We start from the raw sequence: 26,655 nt of genomic DNA on the forward strand, positions 1-26,655 counted from the left end.
ATTTGAAAATAATTGTTAATAGTCAATTTTTATATTTTCATATTTCATAGTAATAACATCGGTTATTACTAGATTAAAAAAGAAAATTAACCTTTATTACTATATTAAAAAAAATTAACGTTATTACTAGTAATAAAAAGGATAAAAAAAGTAAAAATATAAAACCTTGGTAGGAATTTTCAATTTTTATACTAGTCATTACTAATGAATTCAAAAAGAAAAATGTTAGTAGGAATTTTCTAAAAAAAAAAAAAAAAAAAACAAAAGGGAAAAAAAAAAAAGAGTAAAACCAATTGAGTTTACAGCGGAGGGTAATTTTGTCAACTAAAATTGCAATGACTTAATTTTGTGAAATTCATTTAGAAATTTCATCAATTTCAGTGGAGTTTAAGTTAGGCACACCCAATTCCTTAGAATTCAATTCGTAGAATTTAAATCTATATTTTTGTCATTCTAAACATAAAATATTGAATTTTCAAAATGAATTCTGCAAAATTTCATGGAATTCATTTATTCCAAATGCGCTGTAAATTTAAAAAAAAAATTGCTATTATATGTGGACTCAACTATTATATTTTTATAATAGAACATTGCAAAATAATGAGCTATTTAATCACAATAACATTGTTGCTCAATTCTATTCTTATAATTTGTAATAAAACATTGCTTACAGGCTCAGAATAAGTTGCACACTAAAAGATAAAATTGGACAAGGAAAAATTGTCATCTTTGGAAAACAAGCACAAATGCTTATTAGAGAGTTTTGCTCAACATTGACAATGTTGCAAGGATATACGAATCCTGAAGTTCTTCTACCATCATTTAATGCATTATTGGATGTTAAAAGAAAATTTTCAAGTTTCATTCAATATTAAAGCTGCAAGTTGCAAAAAATTGAAATTGTTAGTGAACAAAAACCTTTGATGATGAGCTTAAACCAGCTACTCCAATAACAGTTGAGTCATCAATGACAGATACTTCACTGCAGTTACTTGAAAAAACTTCATTTGTTAAAAAATAAAATTTTCCATCTCATGTTGAACATTAGTGCTAAAATAGGTAAATTCAAACTCTTTACTTATTAAATTTCTCATATTTAATAAAACTTTCTAATTATCAACAATTGCCCTAAATTTTCTCACAGTCCATCAGTTTTTGATTAGGTACGAGTCTGACTATGGTTGAACTGCTAAATAGTAATATTTAGAAGTGTTGTTTCCTTTGCAGATATGTAGTTAAATCTATATTTAACCGAAACTCTTGTGAATTTTTTACAAGACTCTGAAAAGTTTAAGCACTTTTACCATTATATCAATCATAAACTTTATACAATTACAAAACAAAAATATATTGTCAAACAACCAAAAGAAAGACCATATCATTTTGACAGGTATTTTTCTTTTGTCTTAAAACCTCCTTAACCGATTTTACGTTTTTGAAATGAGATAGATTGTAGAAAAATTTATCTGTTATATATTATTATTTGGTTTAATTTATAGATGTGCACAAACTCTTTTGGAACTCTATTATCTGGGTTGTAAATGGTTTTTTTTACAATTGACTTTTCAAACATATTTTGTTATGTATAAAAAAAACAATATAGGTATAGTATACTATACAATCATATCTTTTTTTTTGTAAGACTTTCGAATGTTTAAAATACTTTTAGCATTATATCAGCGATAAGTTTTATATGATTATAAAATAACATAATATAAACTTTATATTTAGTATTGTCAAACAAGGAAGAAAAATACTTAATCATTTTGCATGTAGATAGCCTTTTTAACATGATATTTAACACATATTTTTCTTTTGTCATCAAACTTCTTTAGCCAACTTCATTATTTCAAATGACATAGATAGTAGAAAATTGCTAATAATAATGTTTAGAATTGTTGTTTCCTATACAAGTTTGTAGTTATATATATATATATATATATATATATATATATATAAATGCTTATAACACTATAGGCTTTACATTTGGTATTGTCAAACATGTATTTTTCTTATAACATAAATGGTACTTTTGACATGACTTTTTAGACATATTTGGTTGTATATAAAAACCAATATAGGTAAAGTATATTTCACAATCGTGAAAGTAATTTATCTTCAAATTTAACTTTTTAAATCCAAATTTTAATTACTAATTTACTATATTTGATAATATTATATATATTATATAGGTAAGAAGAAAACCTGATTGTTGTGGATATAAATAACCTTTTTGACAATGTGTTGTTGAATATACTGAAGATGGCTACTAAATGGCCTTTTGAACTATTAGCTTAATGCATATATATCCATGTAATAAATATATAATTAAACTTACAATACAATATATTAATGCATAAAATATATCTATATCGATGTATTTAAACATTGACATAAATATTCTTAAGATCCACATGCTATTTTATGTGTGAGAGAAAATAAATTCTTTATTTACTAATTTCAAATGAAAATATAAAAAGTCCCACGACAACGTGCGGGTTGTTCGGCTTGTAATAATCTAAACTAAAAATAAATCCTAAAAGTCAGATATATTTAGGAAAAATTATAATCGTACCACCATATTTTATAAAAAAAAAATGCTTTACCCTTGTCGTTTTAAAAGTATGTTACTGTACCTTTACATGTTGAGTCGGTTATACTACATTGCCATTCTGTCCATTTTTTGTAATTTTAGAACATAAATCAAAGGAAAATCTAATAGTCCAAAGAGAGAGAGAGAAATCATCACCAAAATACCTTCTTCCTCTTCCTCTCCCTCTCTTTCTCTCTCATCAAATAAATCTGTATCTTATCCATAGCTTCAACAACACAACAGCTCCTAGTGTCATATCATTTAGAAAACTCTTCTGAAAATGTTCAAAAATGAATAAAACAAAACTAATATGTTAACTAATTGTTACCAATAGCAAATTTTATAATAAAAAGCCCAAAAGAAAGCCATAAACTAACAAAGAAAATCTGCAGCATCCTTGTCATTTGTAAATCTTTTGGTTTTGGAAAATGTACACTGTCATGATGAAAATTTACTTTGAAGCAATGAAAATTAGAAGATGACTATTATTCTCAACGTCAATTAAGGAGTCATTGAAGACAAATGCTACCTACACCATTTGAGCCGTTGAGGATTTGAAGCATTTTACCAGGTTTATGATATCCAAATCTATATTTGTGCTTCATCAATTACGACACAATTTGGAAAAAAATTTTTGTCAATTGGCCTTTCCGATTCAATCGTTCTATATATTTTCTCTCAAATTTAATCCATAATCAAATTAACATGAGGTTATAATAGATTATTATACCAAAAACCTAACATATTATTTTTATATTTTTGTTTGGAAGGATTAGGGTTTGCTTAAGGAAGAAAATAGAAGATAAATATGATAAATATATAGAATTAAGGTCAATTGTGTCATTTTACGTGCATTTAATGTTTAAAATCACAAAAACCTAAAGAAAGGGCAATTTAATTTAATGGATTCAAAATGTAGGGTATAATGATCTATTTTTAAAAAAATCAGGGTAAAATAATTTTTTTAATAAAATATAAAGATACAATTATAATTTTTTCATATATTTAAATTAAATATAAAAAATTGCAATCAATTAAATATAATTTATTATTTTAAATTAATTTTTTTTATATCTTGTTGATTTAATCCCTTTCGGTCCTATAATGTATAGTTTTTTTGGCAAGTTCTCACTCTTTTTGGAATTGAAGTCAGCTACCACCCAAACATAATTGTTGGTTAAATTAAAATCTTTTAACAAAAACAATTGCTTGTGATTTTGCTTCAATGGCAAAACCTCCTTCGACGTGGCATTCTCCTTGGACCCGAACGCCATTATATAATTTCTCCGTCTCCTAGAGTCAATTTTGAAGCCAAGCCAAAGTCAAAAAATGGCGGACCCAAATGCGGCCACCGTGTTCTCCGCCGTAGATCATTCTCTGAACGACCTTCCAGAAGAAATCCTGACACACATCCTCTCCTTCTTATCCACAAAATCCGCCATCCAAACCTCCTTACTCTGCCGCAAGTGGAGATATCTCTGGTGCCAACTCTCTTCCCTCAATTTCCCATACTCCTCTGTCTCGACCGCCACCTCCATCCCTGCTCGCTCTCTCGCGGACTTCATCAACCAAACACTAATCCGCCGGCCCTCAACTTCTCCTCCACTCCAAAAATTCCACCTCCAGTTTGACTTCAAAGAACATCTCTACTCCTCTCATGTAGACTCATGGGTTCGCTACGCAATTCTCCATCACGTGCAACAACTCGAGCTCGATTTCTACATAAGCAGGGAATTCCAGACTTCTGATATCGAATCAGATTACGATTTTCCTTTCTTTTTGCTTAAAAATGGGAATGTTAAGATTTTGAAGCTTACAAAATGTCGTATTACTCTCCCTACTAATGTTGCTTCTATGGGACTTAGCTTTCTGAAGTCGGTTTTTCTCGATCAGGTCTATTTAAGCGATGAAATGGTGTCTAATTTGATTTCTGGGTGTGTGAATTTGGTTTTTTTGGGTCTTGAGTACTGTTATGGGATGAAGGATGTGAAAATTTGTTCTTTGAAGATTACGGTGTTGCATCTTAACTACTTTACTTGTGAGGATGGGTCGCTTGAGATTTCTTGTCCAAATCTTGTGTCATTAGAAATGATTGGTTTTCATGTGGAGAAGTATGATTTTAAGAACTTATCGGGTTTAGTTGAAGCTGGCGTTGCTTTCTTGCATATGTGGAAGTATTATAGGCATTGGAGTCAGGTTATGAGGTTCCTTCTTCATGTCAAGCGTCTTACAGTCCAGAATTGGTGGTTTAAGGTATTCTTTTTACTTATATCCTGCAGTTTCTTATCTTGTTTAAGACATAAACATATTTATAAGCTCTGTCACAGAATATTTGTTATCCTGGAAGTTTTCGAGTTCAAATTTTGAATCCTTTTGTAGCATTAATTGTGTTATTTAACTTGTCTCGTTGGATCAAATTGGAGTTAGCTGGAGTTTATTTTGTGCAATGTATTTCTTTTTATGGAAATCTCCTGCTATTTGATCATGAAAACTGTTTTTTCCCCTTTTAAGATTAGTTGCCTCTATTTTTTGCAAATAGAGAAGTAGCTGTACATTTGTATGTTTCTTAGTGATATTGTATTGGAAATTAAATGAATCTGGTATTCATTTCATTTGTCAGTTAATTTTATATATATGAATTCTCATGTTTTGTTTATTGCATTTCAATATATGGAATCAATTTTAAATTATGAAGCCATTTTGAAAATTTTGAAAATATTCTTTTCATAATCAATTGTCAAATTTTGTTGAATTTGTTAGAATTTGGCTTATAATCTATTTCAGATAATTAAATACATAGAATTTCAAATGAATTTTTGAGGTTTGTAATAGATTCCCAAACAAATTCCATGAAGTTTTAGTTTGATTGATTTTCTTGAGCTTTTAGTAATACAATTATTATGCCACCTCCTAACTTTGTTTGGTCAATTTCTAAGCTTAGAAGATATCTTATATGGATGTGGACAGGAGCATTGTGTGTATTTTTGAAAACATCTGTGAATTGTTTTTGGGATAGTTGTGTTCAACTTTCTTCTTTTTATCATCTTCAAGGATATTTATTTTTTGACAATTACGGTCAGATGTTTAATAATGGTGCTACTTCGGTCCTTTTTTTTTTTTTTTCATATGCAGCTTCTTACGTCAACTGATATTTTTTCAAAAATATCTATATTCTGCAATCTCAAGCATTTAGAGCTAAGAACAGAGTACTCAAAGTATGATCTGCTTGGTATAGCTGCAATACTGGAAATTTCGCCTAATCTGGAGACTTTGATCTTAGATTACATTTGTAAGATAGATAATGATGTAAGTGCTCTGCCATAATTCTGGCAATTCTGAATTTTTATGGATCTATGTCCTTAGGTTGCTTGTTTCCAATCTTTAATTTCCAGGAATGCCTCTCAGAAGAGCTTTTGAATAAACCAATTCATCTGTCTCTGCCAAAACTTACATTTGTTGAAATAAGAGGTTGTGAAGAAGTAGAGAGGATTGCATTCTTCTTGGCACTTTTATTTGATCATGGAGTAGTTCTGGAAAAGGTTATTTTGTTTCCCCCGAGTGCGGATGCTTCCCGTAAAGTAGTGATTCTGCAAAGAACAGGCCCTTAGGTACATTTCTAAATCTCAAGTTTAAGAATGTGGTTGGTGAATTCTGAATCTATATTGAAAAAAATAGTTCATATTATGAAGTAAGACAGTTTAGGTTGCATAATATCCACACCTAACAAAAGAAACTTATTTTCGAAAATTTTATACAATTTCGTTTGAATTTTTATATTTGTTATAAATGAAAATGTTCATTTTGAACTTAGAAACTAAACCTATGGAACTTAAACATAACCAAACGAAATTTTATTATTTGTAAATGAATTTTACTCTTGATTCATCTAGACCAAACAAGGAAGTAAGTTTTGATTATCGACGTCCCACATGACATAATTATGAACGTTATGGTATTTTTGCCTGTGATTTGAGAGTCTAATGTGATTCTTCTTTAAATCAATGTAGTATAAATTATTTTTCTGTATTTGCTAGAGATATGCCCTATTTTTATGGCCTGAATTGTGATAGTCTGCTATATTTTCAGTTGGTGCTGCTTTTCCTCTGGAATTTGAGTCTTGGTATTCTTGTATGTTTCTCAGGAGAAATTCCATTGCACTCTAGCAATACAATAAGTTTCCTAAAATTCTATATATTTTTTTCTTAAATACTTTTTGTATAGCTTACAAATGTGGGATGCTTCTTAAGTTGAGTCTCCTATACTTTTTATCTCTATTCAAAGACTAATAATTTTGCATTTTTAATTGCAGCAGCCATCCATTGCCCGAGGATGGTGAAGTTTCTAATGGTTTTAACATTATTAAGGATAGAGTAACTAGATTTGCAGTGCTCCTCCTCATGAGAAACTTTTTGTTTCAAACCCAAGAGCAAGATTTGGCTGCCTCAGTATTCTTCGACAGGCTCAATCAAATCAACAATACCAGATTGTGGCTAATTTGAGTAAGAAAGGTTAGAAGTTGATGCTTTCAGTTAAATAGAATGAGTAGATATTGAATTAATTAAATCTCCATTACATAATTATTTACTCTGTGTAATTTTATTTTTAATTATACTAAATTGGGATAGAATAAGAACCCATAAAGATTATTTTCTTCTGAAAAGGAAAATAGAACTATAATTTGAGAAAAATGAAAAGGGAAAGTAATCTTAATATTATGTTATGGGGGGAGTATATAGTTAAAATAAGAGGAATGCTAGCTGAAGTTGCTCTTTCAAGCGACTGTCTAAGACTATTGGTTGAAATATATTACTTTTGCAAGTATTATAATTAATAATAGTGTGCATTGTCTCCTTTTTCATAATTTCCTCCGATCTCACCAAAAAATTCGAATGGAAGATCTTCAGACGGAAATTTCAAATATTAATCACTGAATGTCCTCTTGGAATTATAGACTACTGCCTTTCTTTTTTTTGGTAAAAAGGAAGAGCAAAGCTCAGGGAACCACAAACATAAACGTTGGTGGGCAATGCCAGAAATATCATGGTTCAACCAATAGGCAAGACCAGTAGGAGGTTCTAACAAGACATTGGTTTCTAAAGGGAAATGCCTAACAAATTTAGCTAAGCAAGTAGCACTGTGATTTGCTTCTCTATGCACATGAAACAGCCTGCAAACCCAATCATGAGTAAGAAGATTTTTGATAGCTACAACTAGCTGAAGCGTGCTACCCTTCAGAAGCGACACCACCGTTCACAAGCTGAACAACCGTCTCGTTATCACATTCAATAACCAAATGGGAGATACCCATGTCGTTAGCAAGTTTTAGTCCTTCAAGAATAGCCCAAAGCTCCGCTTCTGGGACCGAGCAAGTTCCAAGCTTGGAGACAAAACCTTTGATCCGCCTGCCTGGGCCGTACCTAATCAGAGCCCCTCCGCACGCTATAGACCCTACAAGAGAACCATCGGTATTTAGCTTGACAAAGGGAACAGTAGGAAAAGACCAAGCAATCCACGCATTCCGTGATAAAACTATGACTAGTGAGGGACTTGAGTCCATCTTGCCGCTATTTAAGCAGCACATCAGTTTTGTTTAAGTCTATGACTAGTTTTGTGACTTTCATCTCCAGAATATGCAAAGATTTTGAATTCTTCAGTGTACAACAACAACAAACTAAGTAGGGGTGACCATGCTTCGATTTCAAACAAGAATTGGTCAAAATCGGCACTAAGTGGTCAACGGTTTTTGATTTCAAACTGTCGTGTACTAAAAGTTCGGTTTTGATTCTTCATTTTTTAAATTGACAGTTAATTTCAGTTTAAAATTGACGGTTCCAATTTGAAACCGTAAAAATTATGTTCTTAAAAAGACTCCCTATTTATTTTTTTGTGTTATTATAATTTTTTAAAATAAATTTTAAGAATTTTTATTAAATTATTTTAGTGTTTTTCAATAGTAATGTTTATTATTATTGTTTATTCAAGCTAAAAAATCTAAAGAAAAGTTCTAAAATAATTTATTTAATTTTCTTTTTCAACCAAAATAAAACTGGAACTAGCGATTTTAAACCCGTCTTAGAAATCATCTAAAGCATTTGGTTTTAGTTTCACTTTTTTTTATAATTGGAATTGGTGGTTTTAAAATAGAAACCTGCAATTTTGAAACAGTTGTCATGCCTAAAAGTAAGGCTTTATGCAAATTTTTTATTTCCTTCCACCATGGTCATAATTAAGTTCTTGGTAATGTGAAGAAGTATGGTGCTCGCAGTTGATAAAATTAAAGTCAGAACTCAAAATTGGGTTTGCTTTAAATTTGATATGCGACTTACTACAATAAGCCTTATCACAATACGGTTTGAATTTGAACTGAATTAAAGAGTTAGGTCTGATTCGGATTCCGAATTGCTCATTAGAACTGAATCTCAACAGAATAAATCGTCAATCCAAATCATATTAAGCAGTTTAATTTAGTTTGGTCTATAAATTTTGAAAAAATGGTTTGTAGTTCAGTTTCGGTTTATTATTTGAATAATCCAAATCAAACTCTAAACCGTATAATAGAAGATAATATAGATGATATTATCATCAAAATTACACGAAATGTAATCTATAAAACAAACAACTTTTTTTTTTTTTTTTTTTTGTTATTGTTCAAAGTTTAAAGTTTGAATTTCTGCTTATTAGGAAGTTCAAGTTTGAATTATTTCAAGTTTTGAATTTCTGTTAAAAGAGATTCTGTGCCTAACTTTTTTTTTTTTTTTTGGTTACTGTTGTAATTATAAGAGCAGCAACTCTTCTTTTTACTAACAGATAGCAAAATGCAGATTGTAGACACAAAACGAGGAGTTTTAGAAAACACAGAATCAAGTTAAATAATAGGGTGCGGATCATGTTAGTATTTATTGTACTCAGTTGGTTAGACTAGAAGTCCTAGTTGGCAAGTTAGTTAGAGATGAAAAACAACTTCTTATTCTAGAAGCTGTAACGAAATAAAGCTAAGAAGCTTATATACATGTAAATAGATTTTTCCGCATTCAATGAAATATATTCTAGAATTTTCCCAATTTGTTTTCTCTGAAATCTCTTTTATGGTATCGAGCAATATCGTCTTCCTCCTTTGATCTGCGAAGCTATCAGTGTTTGTTGTTCTTCATGAGTTCTTGATTCAAGTTTCCTTTGATATTTGTTGAAATCATTCTTACTGTTTCTTGTTCCTCAACTTGAAGTAAAATGGCCAACGATTACCTCCAGAACCCTTCTAATTCATATTTTCTTCATCCTAATGAAAATCTTGCTCTTGTCTTAGTCTCACCTATTCTTTCTGGTTCTAATTACCACTCATGGGCTAGACCCATGAGGGTGGTGCTAATTTCAAAGAACAAAACGGCGTTTGTCGATGGTTCGCTGCCTCCACCATCTCGGACTGATCCTATGTACTCTACTTGGGAGAGATACAACACCATGGTTCTATCTTGGATCACAAGATCTTTGTCTCCTTCAATTGCACAAAGTATATTATGGAATGACAAGGCATCTGATGTATGGAATGATATGCAAGATCGTTTTTCTCAAGGTGAAGTATTATAAATCTCAGATCTCCAAAAAGAAATTTCTAGTTTTAAGCAAGGAGAGTTGTCTGTAACTGAATATTTTACTCAACTGAAAATCTTATGGGTTGAGTTTTTCAATTTCAGGTCTATACCTACTTGTTCTTGTGCTATGCCTTGTGCTTATGGTGCAATTAATGTGTTCAAGACTTATATGGAGAATGATTGTGTGATTAGGTTTTTGAAGGGCCTGAATGATCAATATGCATATGTTAAATCTTAAGGAATGATGCTAGACCCTCTGCCACCTGTGAATAAAGTTTTTGCTCTGGTTATACAATAGGAGAGGCAGTTGTTATAGTCAAGTAATTTTGAGTCAAAGGCCTTATTGAATAAATCTTTTAGGCTAAACACTAGTATTAACCACTCTTCTGGAAATAAGAATGGGAACCACAATTCTTTTGGCATAGAATTAGTGGTAATAGATTTCAGATGCTTATTTCGAAAGCATACTCTCCTCAGATGAACAGAAATCAGATGAACACAGGAACTAAGTTTTGCACTTATTGAGATAAACCAATGCATACAGTTGAGACTTGTTATAAAAAGCATGGTTACCCTCCTAATTTTCGGTCTAAGAACAATGCAACTCAACTTACTGTTATTCTGTGTGATGCTAGTAATTTTTCTGCGGCAGATTCTCATAATGCTTTAGAAAATTCAAATATGTCCGTGACACTAGATCAACACTTGAAGTTGGTTTCTCTCATCCAAGAACAACCAGACATGACTCATAAAACAATTGACAATATAGCTCATGCTGTCAATAATGTTGTAACTCCTATGCAACAAAATGCAACCATTGATGTTACAAACTCATCTGTCCTAGACAACACAATAGGTAATTCTGTGATTCTTCTTAATCAAATAGCACACCATTCATGGCTTCTAGACACAGGCGCCACCGATCATTTTTGCTTCTCTTTTTCATTATTCACGACATATAGAAAGATTAAGCCAATTTCTGTAAAACTACCAGATGGAAGCTTTGTTACTGCTGCTTATTCAGGCACAAATTTTTCATAGAAGACTTTCAATTGACTAATGTGTTATGCATACCAAATTTCAAATTTAACTTGATTTCAGTCACTAGACTCATTAATCAGTTGGCATGTGGCTTCCATTTTGAAGGCAATATTTGTGTTATCCAGGTTTACCTTACATTGAAGAAGATTAGTACAACTGAAGTTCAAGCTGGTCTCTATGCCTTGACTTCTCCAACATCTTCTCAATTGGTGAATTCTATCTGTGCTATTACTGCTTCTGCTACAGTAGTACCACAAGTCTCATTTCTAATGGAGCTTGTATGGCATTATAGACTTGGGTACTTATAAAATCTAAGGTTGCTTGAAATTTCTAAGATTTCTCCCTCTGTTTAGTGTAATTCCAATACTATGCCCTGTGATTGCTGTCATTTGGCAAAACAAAGGAGATTATCTTTTCCAATAAGTGAATCTGTCACTAGTTCTGCTTTTGACTTGGGTACTTATAAAATCCAAGGTTACTTGAAATTTCTAAGATTTCTACCTCTGTTTAGTGTAATTCCAATACTATGCCCAGTGATTGCTGTCATTTGGCAAAACAAAGGAGATTATCTTTTCCAATAAGTGAATCGTCACTAGTTCTGCTTTTGAATTGTTGCATATGGATATTTGGGGGCCTGTTAGTTCCTTCTTTACATGGACACTGGGTTTTTTTTTTTTTTTTTTTAATGAAAGCCAAATCAAAAGTGAGATCCTTAGTTCAAGCTTTCATACAAATGATTGAAACACAATTTAATATGAAATTCAAGCAAGTAAGAGCAGATAATGGTATTGAATTCCAAATGTATGAGTTTTACAAACTTAAGGGAATTCAACATCAAACTTCATGAGTGGAGACACCTCAGCAGAATGGCATTGTTGAAAGGAAGCATCAACACATTCTAAATGTGACTAGATCATTGCTCTTCCAATCCTATTTACACAAATCCTTTTGGTGTTATGCTGTACTGCATTCAATGTTCTTGATTAATAAAATCCCTATTCCCTTATTACAAAATGAATCCCCTTACCAAAAATTCTATCTTAAACCTCCAGATTATCAGGAACTTAGAGTGTTTGGCTGTCTTGCCTACACTAAAACATTATCTTCTCACAGAAAAAAGTTAAATCCAAGAGCCAGGAAATCAATCTTTTTGGGTTTTAAACCTAGTATTAAGGGTATCTTCTCATGGACCTTTAAAATAGAGAGATATTCTTATCTAGACATGTTATCTTCCATGAAAACCAATTTCCCTTTATTAATCCCCTATTCCCTACATATAGCTTTTCCTAACTTACAGATTCCACTTCCATCTGTTACCCTTCTGCAGATTTGTATGAACCTTCCCCAACATCTATTGTCCCTTCCCCAACAATACAACCTCTCGTGTCCTCTAATTCCCTTTCTCCTTTACCATCTCGACCCCAAAGAATAAGAAGAGCCCCATAATATCTTAAAGATTACCATTGTAATCTGGCTGCATCAGATTCTTCACTAAACACCTCCATTAAACACCCTTTGTTTGCAGTTATCTCTTACAAACACTTATCCCCTTCTTATTGTCATTTCATATCAAATATTACTTCTATTGTTGAACACAAATCATATCGAAAGGTAGTTAAACATCAAGTTTGGAGGGATGCCATGTCTGCTGAACTAGAAGCGTTAAATAAAACTCACACTTGGACTTTAGTTACACTTCCACTTGGAAAAATTCCAATAGGCTGCCAGTGGGTGTACAAAGTCAAGCACAGGTCAGATGGAAGTATAGAGAGACATAAAGCTAGGCTAGTGGTTAAGGGTTATACCTAAATTGAAGGGCTGGATTATCTTGATACATTCAGTCTTATAGCAAAGATGACTACCATCAGACTATTACTTGCTTTGGCTACAATAAAGCATTGGCATCTCCATTAATTGGATGTCAACAATGCATTTTTGCATGGAGATTTAAATGAGGAGGTTTACATGCCACCTACCTCAGGGTCTCATAGTATTACCAATTCAGGTTTGTAAACTTCAAAAGATCCTTTATAGCTTAAAATAAGCAAGCAGGTAGTGGTTCTTCAAGCTTTCACAAGTCTTAATCCAAAATTGTTAGACTCAATCTCCCTCTGATCATTCTCTTTTTACTCTCCACGAGTCCCATTCATTCACTACCTTGCTCATTTATGTTGATGATGTGATACTAGCAGGAAATGATATGCTTGAAATTTAAATGAAACAACTTCTTGATGGCCTTTTTTAAAATAAAAGATCTTAGCCCTTTAAGATTCTTTCTTGGCCTTGAGATTGCACAATCTCATAAAGGTATAACACTTTGTCAAAAAATTATGCCTTGGAGCTCTTAGCAGAAACTGGTTTTTTGGCATCCAAACCATGCTCCACTTCAATGGATTCCAATGTCAAAATCAGTGATATTACTGGAACACCATTAACTGATATATCTAGCTACAGAAAGCTTGTTGGAAAACTACTCTGTCTCACCACAGCTAGGCATGAACTCATTTTTGCTGTGAATCAATTAAGCCAATTTTTATCAGCTCCAACAAGTGCATATCAACAGGCATTACACAGAGTGCTTAGATACATAAAGCAAGCTCCTGGTTTGGGATTATTCTTTCATCCTCATCTTCCATACAACTCAAGGCCTTCAGTGATTCTGACTGGGTTGGATGCCTTGACACTAGGAGATCGGTTACAGGCTATGAAGTTTTGGTAACTCACTTATTAGCTAAAAATCTAAAAAGTAGCACACAGTGTCTCGATCCTCCTCTGAAGCAGAGTTTCGAGCCCTTGCTGCAACAATGTGTGAGATCCAATGGCTTTCTTACATCTTGAATGATTTGAAGATTGCTCATCCCTAACCAGCAACTGTCTTCTGTGATAATCAATCCGCCCCCCACATTGCAGCTAACCCAACTTTTCACGAAGGGACCATACACATTGAATTAGATTGTCATATTGTTTGTGAAAAAGTCAAATATAGTCTCATTCATCTCTTACACGTCCCATCTCATGCTCATTTAGAAGAAATCTACACCAAACCTCTCCCCATCTCCTCCTTCTGATCTATGATACTCAAGCTGGGAATGTATAATATCCATTCTCCAGCTTGTGTGTGTGTATGTGGGGGGGGGGGGGGGTGGGGTGGGGGGGTGGGGGGGGTGTATTACCAAATAGCAAAACGTAGAGTTTAGACACAAAATAGGGAGTTTTAGAAAACACAGAACCAAGTTAAATGATACGGTGTGGATCATGTTAGTATTTATTATACCAGTTGGTTAGACTAGAAATCCTAGTTGGCAAGTTATTTAGAGATGAAAAACAACTTATTCTAGAAGCTATAACGAAATAACGCTGAGACGCTTATATACATGTAATATAGATTTTTTTCTCATTCAATGAAATATCTTCTAGAATTTTCCCAATTTGTTTTTCTGAAATATCTGTTACTTTTGTATTTGAATACAATAGATATAAAAATTTATCATAGTATAAGAGCTTTATTACTAAAACCCAAATTAATATGACGACACCCACCGATCAATTTTCACCATATGTTTTAGATCCATCAGATAGTCCTGGCATTTCTCTTTTTTCTTATTTACTAAATGATGACAACTACTTTACTTAGCGTAGAGCCATGACTAGTGCCTTGTTAGTAGGAACCAATTTGGTTTTGTTGATGGCGCTATCTCTTGTCCTCCTGCAAATTCACCAGACTTAGCTGCATGGATTAAGACCAATTCTATGGTGATATCTTGGCTTTTTTTAACTCACTCCATCCCTCTTTACATGACAATGTGGCTTATTTTGACACAGTAAGGGAATTATGGTTAGATTTAGAAGAACGTCTTTCACAAGGGAATACACCCTGTGTATACCAATTGAAAAATGGACATCATCTATACACAACAAAGGGATCAAACAATGATTCAATATTACACATGACTCAAAGGTTTGTGAGATGAATTTGGGTCTTATTCTCAAGTTCCAGTATATACCTGTGGAGTTACTATAACTTTTTCTGCAGAAAAAGAGAAATAAAAGGCTTACCAGTTTCTAATGGGCTTTCATGACAAATACAACGTTCTTAGGTCACGAATTTCTAACACAGAGCCCCTCCCTTCGTTATCTTGACCTTATGCTTTGGTCAATCAAGAAGAATGCCAACAACAAGTCACAATTGCAAAAAGGAACTGCTATCATTGAAAGTGCAACATTCAACACATCCAAAGGTATTTCTATTGGAACTAAAAGCTCTTCCATAACTCGTGATGTTTCAAAATTATTTTATGAGCATTGTAAAAAGTTCAGACACACCAAAGAGACTTGTTTTGAGATATATGGTTATCTGGAATGGCGGGGCAAGAATAAGAATAATGAAAAGAAAATCCGTAGAAGAAGCGGTAATAACACTCAATCAACTGATGGCTCTTTTGAAGTTAAACAGCAACAAACCCTTGCCATTTACAGGCTCTATTACAAATTTTGCTAGTAAGGCAGATGTTTCTTCTTTAGATAATGATGATTGGATTTCAGACTCAAAAGCTTTAGATCATATGACCAACCAAAATGACATGCTTACAAATGAAAGTAAGTTATTTTTCGAATTTCCTTTTCGAATCCAAATGGATCACATGTCATTGCTCGCTCATTTAGAGATGTTAAGCTTAATTCTGCAATAACTCTAAACCATGTGCTATATATACCTTGCTTTTCTAGTAACCTCATCTCAATCAGCAAATTAACCACCACATTAAATTACGTTGCTCATTTTTTCCCTTCCTTTCGTCTTTTACATGGCCTAGAAACGAAGAGGTTGATTGGCATGAGTGACCTTAAGAATGGCCTTTATTATTGTCGCAATGTGACTTTAGGATCAACTCATATTTCTCACCAAGATAAGACTTTTTATGGCATAGCGACTAGGTCACCTTTCTTCCAACACTTGCCTCTCATTCTTGAATTTTCAAATCCTCAATTCTAATGATGTTAATAATTGTTGTGATGCTTGTCATCGTGCAAAACAAATTCGAAAGCCATTTCCTCAGTTTTATTAAAACTATTACAGCTTTTGATTTAATCCATTGTGATTTATGGGATCCTTATCATACTCCACCTTTGTCCAAAGCTCATTATTTTTTAACTATTGTTGATGATTTCACTAGAGCCACTTGGGTTTATTTGCTAAAATCTAAAACTGAAAATTTTCATTTGTTATCCTCTTTTCTTGCGATGGTTCATAGACAATTTGGAAGCCTTGTAAAGATCATTCGTAGTGATAATGGCAAAGAATTCACCAACATTTCCTTACAACAATTCTATAAAAAAGAAGGTATTTTAAATCAATTTTCTTGTGTCTTTACACCACAACAAAATGGTGTGGTAGAAAGAAAACACAGACAATTATCAGAAGTTGCAAGGACTGTGCGTTTTCATGCAGGGTTGCCATTAAATTTTAGGGAGAATGTTTGTTAACAACTGCTTATTTAATAAATCACACACCAACTCCTTTATTATCTGGAAAAGGTCCTTACAGACTTCTATTTTCTTTCAAACTAGATTACATGCACTTTCGTGTTTTTGGTTGTTTGTGTTATGCCCAGTTCTTTCATGATCACATGATAAGTTTCAAGAACGAGCTATTCCTTATATTTTTTTAGGATACCTACAAGGCCAAAAGGGATGCAAAGTCTATAATTTAAAAACACATCTCATTTTTATATCCCTTGTTGTGCTGTTTCATGAATAAATTTTTCCGTATAAAACTAGTCGCAAATTTTCTGAACCAACTTTTAGTCCAACACCCATTCCCTTGCCTGTTCCTAATACCATCGAAAATACTACTACACTTTAACGAACTTTTGTTGAACAAATTCCCATTTCTAAATCAGTATCTTCACAAAATACAACACCTAATGTACTTAAAGAAACACAACCGGGGCCACAAATACAATCTGTATCCACCACAAGACCAAGACCTAACAAAACTGTTCCAGTTCGTTTTGCTGATTACCAAGTTACATTGCCTAAAAGAAATAAGGGTCCTTGTTTTACCTCTGCCAATTCAGTCTCTTCAGGTACTTTGTACCCTTTCTCTCAATATGTTTCTTTTGCTAAATTTACAAAATCCCATGCTTGTTTTCTTTCAGCCATTAATTAGCAGAATTTAGTCATCTTCATATAAGCAAGTAGTAAAGGATCCCCATTGGTTGGATGCAATGAAAAATGAATTAGAAGCACTTGAGAAAAATAATACTTGGACTTTGGAATCATTACCTTTAGATAAAAAGGCCATAAGATGCAAATGGGTATTGAATCAAATATAATTTAGATGGGACTACAGAGCATTCCAAGGCGCGATTGGTTGCAAAAGGATATAATGAAGTTGAAGTATTAGATTACATGGAGACTTTCGCCCTCGTAGCTAAGCTCACTACGATTTGCTCCTTTAGCCATTGCGGCTGTTAAATATTAGACTCTTCACCAATTAGACGTCCAAAATGTATTCATCCATGGTGATTTAGATGAGGAGGTATACATGCAACCTCCTCTAGGATACTTGGTTATTGATGATACCCGAGTATGTTGTCTTCGTCGATCCTTATATGGTTTAAAGTAAGCATGCGATAGTTGTTTGCAAAATTCTTTACTGCTATAGTTGATTCTTGTTTTCACCAGTCTAATGCTGATACTTCTCTTTTTGTTTATCAAACTGATCATTCTTTTGCAGAAATTCTAGTATATGTCGATGATATTATTGTTGCCACGAATGGTGATAACCTATTGGTGGCATTAAAAACTTGATTGGTAGCTTGGTTTCCCATCAAGGATCTTGGAGTACTCAATTACTTTCTTAGTATAGAAGTGGCTCGTAACTAGGATGGTGTAGTCTTGTCTCAAAGGAAATATGTTATTGACATTTTACAAGAAATTGGCTTGCTCGGTTGTAAACCTGTTCGTTTTCTTATGGAACATCACAAATTAAGCGTGGATGACAGCCCTATGCTCCATGATCCTTGTCCCTATCGTTGGTTAGTTGGTTGTTTAATTTACCTTACTATTACATGAAATGATATCTATTATTCTATTCAAGTTTTATCATAATTCATGCATCAACCACAAGAAAATCATTGGACAGTAGGGCTTCGCATATTGCATTATTTAAAATTTGCTCCTGAACAAGGGATATTTCTTTTAGCTATAAGTTCCCTCTCTCTTAATACATAGTGTGATTCAGATTGGGCTAGTTGTCCTGTTACTCACCGATCTTTTAGTGGCTACTGTCTTTCTTGGGAACTCTCATATTTCACGGAGAAGCAAGAAACAAGTTACTGTTTCTCGCTCTTCGGCAGAAGTGGAATATTGCGCAATGGCTACTGCTTCTGCAGAGTTGGTGTGGTTATGTCAATTGCTTTCCGACTTGACAGTTAATCACTCTCAACCTATAACTCTTTATTGTGATAATCAGGTGGCCAGGCATATGGCCAATAATCTTATTTATCATGAGCGTACTAAACACATTGAGGTAGATTGTCATTTTGTGCTTCATTAAATTCAATAAGGGATACTGGTTTATTATCATCTTTCTACTCATTTATAATTATTAGATGTTTTTACCAAGGGTTTAAGTGCACATCAGTTCCAATTTTTGATAGCCAAGTTGGCATACGAGATCTTCATGCTCCAACTTGAGGGGGCATATTAACAGACAACTATTTTTTATTACTATTGAAAGTTTAAAGTTTGAATTGTTGCTTATTAGAAAGTTCAAACTTGAATTGTTTCAAGTTTTGAATTTTTGTTAAAAGATATTTTGAACCTTATTCTTTTGTTTTTTTTTTTTTACTGTTGTAATTATAAGAGCAGCATGTCATGGAGATAGGTTTTTCCTTTGCCTATTTGCGCGGCATTTAGTCACCCTTGAGACTTTAGGATGTGCTAAGTAAGCCTTGGAGTCGTGTTGGAGCAAAAATGTAAGCTAAGTAGAGAGGAGAACACAAGAGAGCTTGTAAGAGCTTTGTTGTAGATCTCTTATTACTCAAATGCTTGGATGATTTACAAATGAGGGGAGGTGAGGTATTTATAGGAATTTCCACCTCCTTAACATGTGGTTACAATTCTTTACAAGAAATGTGTGGTGGAGATTTAGTGGATCATTCTAGATTTAAAGATATTTTACCATCCACCTTACACATGTGTAGAATAATCTAGAATATTATAGATTATACACCTAAATACCTTGTGGGCTAGAGTTTTCTTCATGGATCTAGAAGCTTCTTGAACTTGGTAGCTCTTTCTTGGCCTTGTTAGACCTTTCCCATGAATTCTAGCGGCTTCTAGAACCTTTTGCGTAACACTCTCCCCCACTCAATCTTGCAACGCCCTTGTCGCGTTATAATCCTTTATCTTTTCACTGAACTACCAAAGAATATCTTCATGCTCCCAGCTAGCTTCAGACTGTGGCAAGTTCTTCCACTTGATCAAGTACTCGCGATAGTTTGGCACTCCGCGTCGCCGTACTACTCATGAATTGAGAATGCTATCAACCTCTTTGTCAAATTCGGTAATGACAGTAGTTGGTGCTCGGGTAGACTCGCCCCTACTTGGATCCTCATCATCCGCATGATAAGGTTTTAACATGCTAACATGGAAGACATTATGAATCTTCAACTTGGGAGGCAGGTCGCAACCTTCCCTGCTGGTTTGATGATGGGGAATGGTCCCTCGTACTTCCTCACTAACCCTTTATGCACCTTGCGCAATGATTTGAATTGGTTAGGAAGGAGTTTGATCAGCACCTTGTCTGCCTCGGCATACTCTCTTGGTCGCCGCTTGGTGTCGGCCCATTTCTTCATGCCATTCCCTCGCAAACTTGTGAGTTGCTGGATTTGCGCTAGCATATGAAGCTGTGATTGCATTGGGAGTGAGGGGCTGCTGTCCCATGATGATCTCAAAGGGACTTTTGCCCGTGGATTCACTTCTTTGGAGATTATATGAGAATGGGCAATGTCAAGTTACTTAGCCCGATCTCGCTGATGGGCACTGACATAATGTCGAAGGTATAACTCCAACAATGCGTTAATAAGCTCTATTTGCCCATCACTTTGGGGATGGAAGCTAGTTGAGAAGTTCAAGTTTGTCCCCATCAGCTTGAACAACTCTCGCCAGAACTTGCCAGTGAAGCGGGGGTCTCGATCACTTACGTTATTCCGAGGAAGTCCCCATAACTTCACCACGTTCTTGAAGAACATACGGGCTGTTTCATCAACCTTACAATCGGCTAATACGGGAATAAAAGTAGCATACTTGCTAAATCGATCAACAACCACCATGATGCTATCATATCTCTCAAACTTTGGTAGTGCGATGATGAAATCCATTGAGACACTCTCCCAAGGTCACTCCGCTATGGGAAGTGGTTCAAGTAGACCCGTGCGAGGTTGCTATTCTACCATGTCTTGTTGACAGACAAGGCAAGTCTTGACATATGTCTCGATGTCATCTTGCATTCTTGGCCAATAGTAGTGAGCTCTTACTAAGGCCATTGTACAAGTCGCACTAGGATGTCCAGCCCATTTTGAATCGTGGGACTCCTTAAGGATTTCTTTGCGAAGGTTCCCCAATTTTGGCATGAAGACTCGATTGCCATGAGTGTAAAGTACTCCATCGTGCTCCTAAAATCTTCATGTCTTACCCTCTTTTGCAAGTTTAAGCAAGTTACCGGCAAAAGTATCATGTTGCATACCTTCTCGGATGCGATCCAATAAGTTGCTTTGTGGGGCACTAGCACTAATGCTGGCTAACTCTGCCTTGCGACTTAGTGCGTCGGCGACAACGTTGGCCTTCCCTGGTTTATATTGAAGCTTGTAATCAAATTTCGCCAAGAAGTCTTGCCATCGAGCTTGCTTGGGGTGTAACATCCCTTCCCGGTCCACCCGTTAACCCGAATGAACCGAGCCGAAACGCTACAATCTGGTTGAACTTATGTCTTGTCATGCTGATATCATCCTGTATGCTAAATATGAATACAAAACACTCCCAATTAAACTCCAAACTTCCAATATCTCCACATAATCATCACAACACAATAACACTTTATATATCTTTTCATAACTGTATAAATCCTCAATATCATTTAATATCTAGCAATTAATTGCATTCATTATATATATCAAGTCTTCATGACCTAATCATACCAACTATAGTAAAATATTTCATATTAAATCATTTCCTCCAAATACTTACACCAAAATAATTACATGCTTCAATTATATTTCCAATTACATAAGGTCTGACAAATGTAATAATTATACATGCCATAAATCTTAATTATACAACTCTCAATCTACTATGACCAAATTAAGCACTTCTGCTTTGATAGTAATCCTCAAGTCTTCAAGTAGCAACCACGATCTTCAACCTACGCGTGATAAAAATCGACGCGCTGAGTATAAAACTCAGTGGTGCTCATAATTCACGTACTTAACAAAGTGTGATGGCAACTAACTTAAAATACAAATTTCATAAAGCATTGATACTCATAGAATCAGTAAATTTCAACATAAATGTCTCTTTATAGCAACGAATAAACTTCTAATTCATAAACATAAATAATTTAGTTCTAATTATCTCATAACTCCTTTACATGAACCTTTAATCACACATTATGATACTATCATGATCTTACTTGCTGTTCATTGTGTTGTATGAATGAAATCAATAAACATGTAAGAATACATAACAGTATATGTTCATTGTCTTACTTGCTATTCATTATGCTGTATGACTTATGCACTTTTAGTCACATCATATAAGTTATGATTAATAACATCTCATGACTGTATGGCTCCTTAAAGATTCAATAAATAAACTTGTAAGCATATATAGCATTATACTTTCATGATCTTACCTTATGTTCTTTATGCTGTATGAATTCTGCAACTTTGATTAAACTCAGTGAATATCACAATGAATAAAGAAACATATAAGCACATACATATGTAGAAATAAACATGTACTCACATATGGAATGTAAGCACACATATCATGATACTTTCATTTTACCTTGATGATCTTTCTTGCTGTTTAGTATACTGTATGATTCATGCAATGTTATGTCAAGATATCTGTATGGCTCCATAAGGTTATAGTGAAACCGAAGTGATAAGAAAAACTGTATGAAACTAGATGAAACTGTATGCTTGGCTGCTATGGCCTATATAATCATATCCACTCAACGGCCTGTAGCCGGAGTACCAAACTGTATGGGGCGCAGATCTGCTATTCTATGTCGCGACATAGCCTTATCTACATGGTTTCTACCTAACCTCAATGGAGCATATTAATGGAATGACAATAGATAAAACAAAAGCATAGTAACTGTGTCATAATTTGCATGCTTGCATTTTGTGTTTATACATGTGTTCATGTTGTCTTTTTGCTTTAAAATGATTGAAGACATACAAGTTGAGAAAATGAATACAATTGCATAGAATTCATAACTTCATACACCATAGTGTTTACCTCATTTCACATCATTTGCATGCTTGCATGTTGGTTTGATACATGTTCTCATGTTGTCTTTTTGTTTTAAAATGATTGGAGACATACAAGTTGAGCAAAGGAATACAATTGCATAGAAAATGAAGTCCAAAAGAGCATCGGAACACAATTCGCGAGCGCGCCATGCAAAGTCGCGAGCGCGAGAAGCAAATATGAGGGTCAGTGAGTTTACAGGCCAAAGTCGCGAGCGCGCAATGAAAGTCGCGAGCGCGAGAAGTGCAAAATGAGAGTCAGAGAGTTTACAGGCACAATTCGCGAGCGCGCAGATGAAATTCGCGAGCGCGCGTCGTGTTTTCCAGCCTGCGCAGTCTGTACTATTTTGGTCATATCTCTCAATGTACAACTCCGATTTGGGTGATTCAAAAACCCATGTAAAGCTAACACATAGAGGAACAAATAACTCTTCTATGAAACTTCCTAATTCCATCATTAAATAGGGCAAAAATCATGGTGAAGTTACTGGTTACTTTTCCAGCAAAACCTGTTTCAGTAAAAACTCAATATCTACTTCATTTATTCATTTCATCTCATGCTTTTTCACCATTTTCAGTCTTCTTACTCAATATTAAACAACATATCTCCTCATTTCAACGCATCACACAAATTATCATGCAAAGAAATGAATTAAACTAAAAGAGATAGCACACCTTCACTCCAAAAAGCTTGAACTCTTCTTAGCTTCCTTCTACCTTTGAGCTCACTTCTCCTATACATAAGAATTCTTATGAATCATCTAAAAATATCACCAAATGAGTCAATTATGAAATTCAAGAAGGTTTACTTACTTGGATAGAATAGAAGTTGAATTAATGCTTGAATCCCATTAAAATCTTCACTACCATTAAAAGTGATGGAGAAAGGAAAGTGGAAGAGGAAAGTAGAGGAAGAAGATGAAGATAAGGATGAAGAAATGAAAATGAAATGGAACTCACGGGTAGTCTCTAGAATATCATTGATTTTTATGTGAAAATTACCAAATGGTACCTCAAGTGTCAAAATGGTACAACTCAATACCTCAACTTTATACTTTAGTGCAAGCAAGTCCTAATCCTTATACTTTGATCTTTTTGTTTCCTTCAAGTAAGTCCACTTCTTTTCCTTATTTCAATTACATCCCATTCTAGCCCACTCTAGACTCTAATGGATCGAACCGGGTTTTAGATCAGCCCGACTCGACTTTAAGCAACGACTCGATTCAATAGAAAAATGGGACGTTACAGTTCTACCCCAATTAAAGAATTTCGTCCTCGAAATTCACTTACATTAAACACTGATAACTCTCATAATAGTTGCAACTCAATTTGATTCTTCGTTAATCGGCTAGCACTTACTAGCTTTATGTTCTCCACGTGATTCTCCCAAATGAACATCCATACTAGCTAATATATCCAATCCATATCAGCACTCAATCCAAAGACCTATATACCGCCCATACCAAACATATCAGCATATCATAGACATATCATATCATATACATATCATGGCATTTCATTGCAATAGCCTATTCAAAGATTTGCATGAAGTACATTCTCATAAATGCCTTTCTCACGCTCCGCATGCTTCCTTCGCCACCATAGTTGAGTAGCATCCCGGAGGAACGTGGGGGCATTGCCAATCTTGGCAGCATCATCCAATACCCCCATGGCCTCAAAGTACTGGTCAAGGCTAAAGAGAAAGTTCTCCACCATCGAGGCGCTACGTGTACCGTTGTACGTCGCAGGCTTAGGCACCTTCAAACCAAGTACCAAAGCACCGGTGGTAACACTGGTTGAGGCAGGACTACTCATACGATGGTGCACCCGACATTCGGAATGGATAACATCTACTTCACTATGTAGGGAACTAATTTCAGATTCGGTGAATGTTCATACCTCGGTCATCCTACCAATGAGGGCTTGAAGCTCCTCTTGTAGGGCTCTGCCAAGCTCGGTAATCATGCCTTTGGCGGCTTGAGTGATCTTTTCATTCTCCTGAACAATATTGTCAATTTGTTCGGAGAGTTCTCCCACAATAGCTTCTTGAGTGGACAAAGATTGCTCAAGAGCTATAATTTTCTGCTCCACAGGATCCATGGGAGGGGTTCGTGCCTTTGACTTCCCCCGCTTAGGCCGAGCACGCACTTGCTCACGGCCTTGAATGGCTTCAGCTTGCTCGGGTTGTTGTTCTTCAGTAACAACCACTTGAGCTTCCTCACTTGCCATAGTTTGAGATAAAAGTTTTGGTATCTAGGATGAAACCTGCTCTGATACCACCTATCACGGAGATAGGTTTTTCCTTTGCCTATCTGCAAGGCACTTGGTCACCCTTGAGACTTTAGGATGTGCTAAGTAAGCCTTGGAGTCGTGTTGGAGTGAAAATATAAGCTAAGTAGAGAGGAGAACACAAGAGAGCTTGTAAGAGCTTTGTTGTAGATCTCTTGTTACTCAAATGCTTGGATGATTTACAAATGAGGGGAGGTGAGGTATTTATAGGAATTTCCACCTCCTTAACATGTGGTTACAATTCTTTACAAGAAATGTGTGGTGGAGGTTTAGTGGATCATTCTAGATTTAGAGATATTTTACCATCCACCTTACACATGTGTAGAATAATCTAGAATATTATAGATTATACACCTAAATACCTTGTGGGCTAGAGTTTTCTTCATGGATCTAGAAGCTTCTTGAACTTGGTAACTCTTTCTTGGCCTTGCTAGACCTTTCCCACAAATTCTAGCGGCTTCCAGAACCTTCCGCGTAACAAGCAACTCTTGTTTTGTATGTGAATACAACATACATCAAAATTTATCACTATAAAATAGTTCTCTTTAGTCTTTAATTTAATTTACATGAGAAATTTACTATTCTCGGAACACTATTTACTTAATTACTTATTTTGTATTTTGACCCTAGTTAGTTATGTATAGGTTTGCAACTTCAACACAATTAATATGCCTTTTGTTTAGTTTTTAAATTAATATATTATTTTAGTATTTGGATTATGTTTTATTATTTGAGCTCGATATTTTACGTATAAACTGTTTTAATTCCTCCAAACTGCCTAAACCAAACAGAACAAACCCTATGTGTGTGCGCGTGCGCGTGTACAAATCAAACCTATTTCCCTTAATATATCATATTTTCTCTATAAATATTTCAAATATTAGAACAAGCCAATGAACTAATTGGTAATTAAGCCATTGAAAGATATGCATTTAGAGTAGTCAGTGGCCACAAATTATTGCACTCTTTTTATGTTTATCTAATCTCTATTTTTCTTTGCAAATAATCAAAACCACCTTTCAAATATCCAATTCAATCTTAAGAAAGTGATTGCATGTTTATCTACGTGGAGATAAAGGTTTTAAGTTTTCCATATTACAGTCCTCGATTAGGGACTGCCTAATCCGACTCAGGCCTTTGTCACAATTAAGGCTCTTCGCCCCTTCTTGCAAGTGTGTTTAGTTAGGATTGAATCTGAGAGCTCTTTCCACATGTCTAGCCTGCGTTGCAACTAAACCATAACCCATAGATTTTTTCAAACTTAGTTTTGTTATGCTTTTGATAGGATTAATTAGATATGGGAGTGAAAGATTGGTGGATGCTTTGACACTCAAGTGATAGATGATGGACAATGTGTATTGAAGGTATTTTTGTAATTTTTTACGAATAATACTATTTCCTTCATTACTATTTTCTTTTCAATTTGGAAAGACTGGAACTTGGTGGCCTGAGAGGAAAACAAAGTAACTTTCATTCCTCTAAAATTTATCTCTGGTTTCCACACAAGGAAAAATAACTTTTCATCAATATTTTCTTTCCTTCCAAATAATCTATATATCTAATTAGATTCTAAGAGTGTGTTTGGATGGAGTGATTTTCTAGG

At 34.4% G+C, this 26,655-nt stretch overlaps 2 protein-coding genes across 6 annotated transcripts; both read left to right on the forward strand.

Annotated features, from left to right (window-relative positions):
- The first annotated feature begins 3,734 nt into the window (after positions 1-3,734).
- On the forward strand, positions 3,735-8,459 carry LOC105639508 (putative F-box/LRR-repeat protein At3g18150). 4 transcript variants are annotated; one of them, XR_002285025.3, is made up of 5 exons: positions 3,736-4,846; positions 5,726-5,899; positions 5,986-6,201; positions 6,903-7,101; positions 7,490-8,459. XR_002285025.3 is itself a non-coding variant. In XM_012223590.4 (4 exons), exons 1-3 carry the CDS (start codon positions 3,923-3,925, stop codon positions 6,199-6,201), a joined length of 1,314 nt encoding a protein of 437 aa, XP_012078980.1. In that variant the 5' UTR covers positions 3,735-3,922; the 3' UTR covers positions 6,906-7,454. The 4 variants fall into 4 exon arrangements, 2 of the variants coding, with proteins under 2 accessions (XP_012078980.1, XP_012078979.1); XR_016320130.1 differs by having other exon boundaries at positions 7,498-8,459; XM_012223590.4 differs by lacking the exon at positions 7,490-8,459 and having other exon boundaries at positions 3,735-4,846; positions 6,906-7,454.
- An 883-nt stretch (positions 8,460-9,342) lies between these two features.
- On the forward strand, positions 9,343-11,832 carry LOC105639529 (retrovirus-related Pol polyprotein from transposon RE2). 2 transcript variants are annotated; one of them, XM_020681499.3, is made up of 3 exons: positions 9,386-10,163; positions 10,835-11,038; positions 11,349-11,832. In XM_020681499.3, the coding sequence occupies exons 1-3, from the start codon at positions 9,821-9,823 to the stop codon at positions 11,372-11,374; spliced, it is 573 nt and encodes a 190-aa protein (XP_020537158.2). In that variant the 5' UTR covers positions 9,386-9,820; the 3' UTR covers positions 11,375-11,832. The 2 variants fall into 2 exon arrangements, 1 of the variants encoding a protein (XP_020537158.2); XR_016320131.1 differs by lacking the exon at positions 10,835-11,038 and having other exon boundaries at positions 9,343-10,163.
- Positions 11,833-26,655: the final 14,823 nt, after the last annotated feature.

Source organism: Jatropha curcas, chromosome 3 (genome assembly GCF_041381405.1).
Source record: "Jatropha curcas cultivar XTBG-Jc1 chromosome 3, XTBG_Jcur_1.0, whole genome shotgun sequence".
NCBI classification, from domain to species: Eukaryota; Viridiplantae; Streptophyta; class Magnoliopsida; order Malpighiales; family Euphorbiaceae; genus Jatropha; species Jatropha curcas.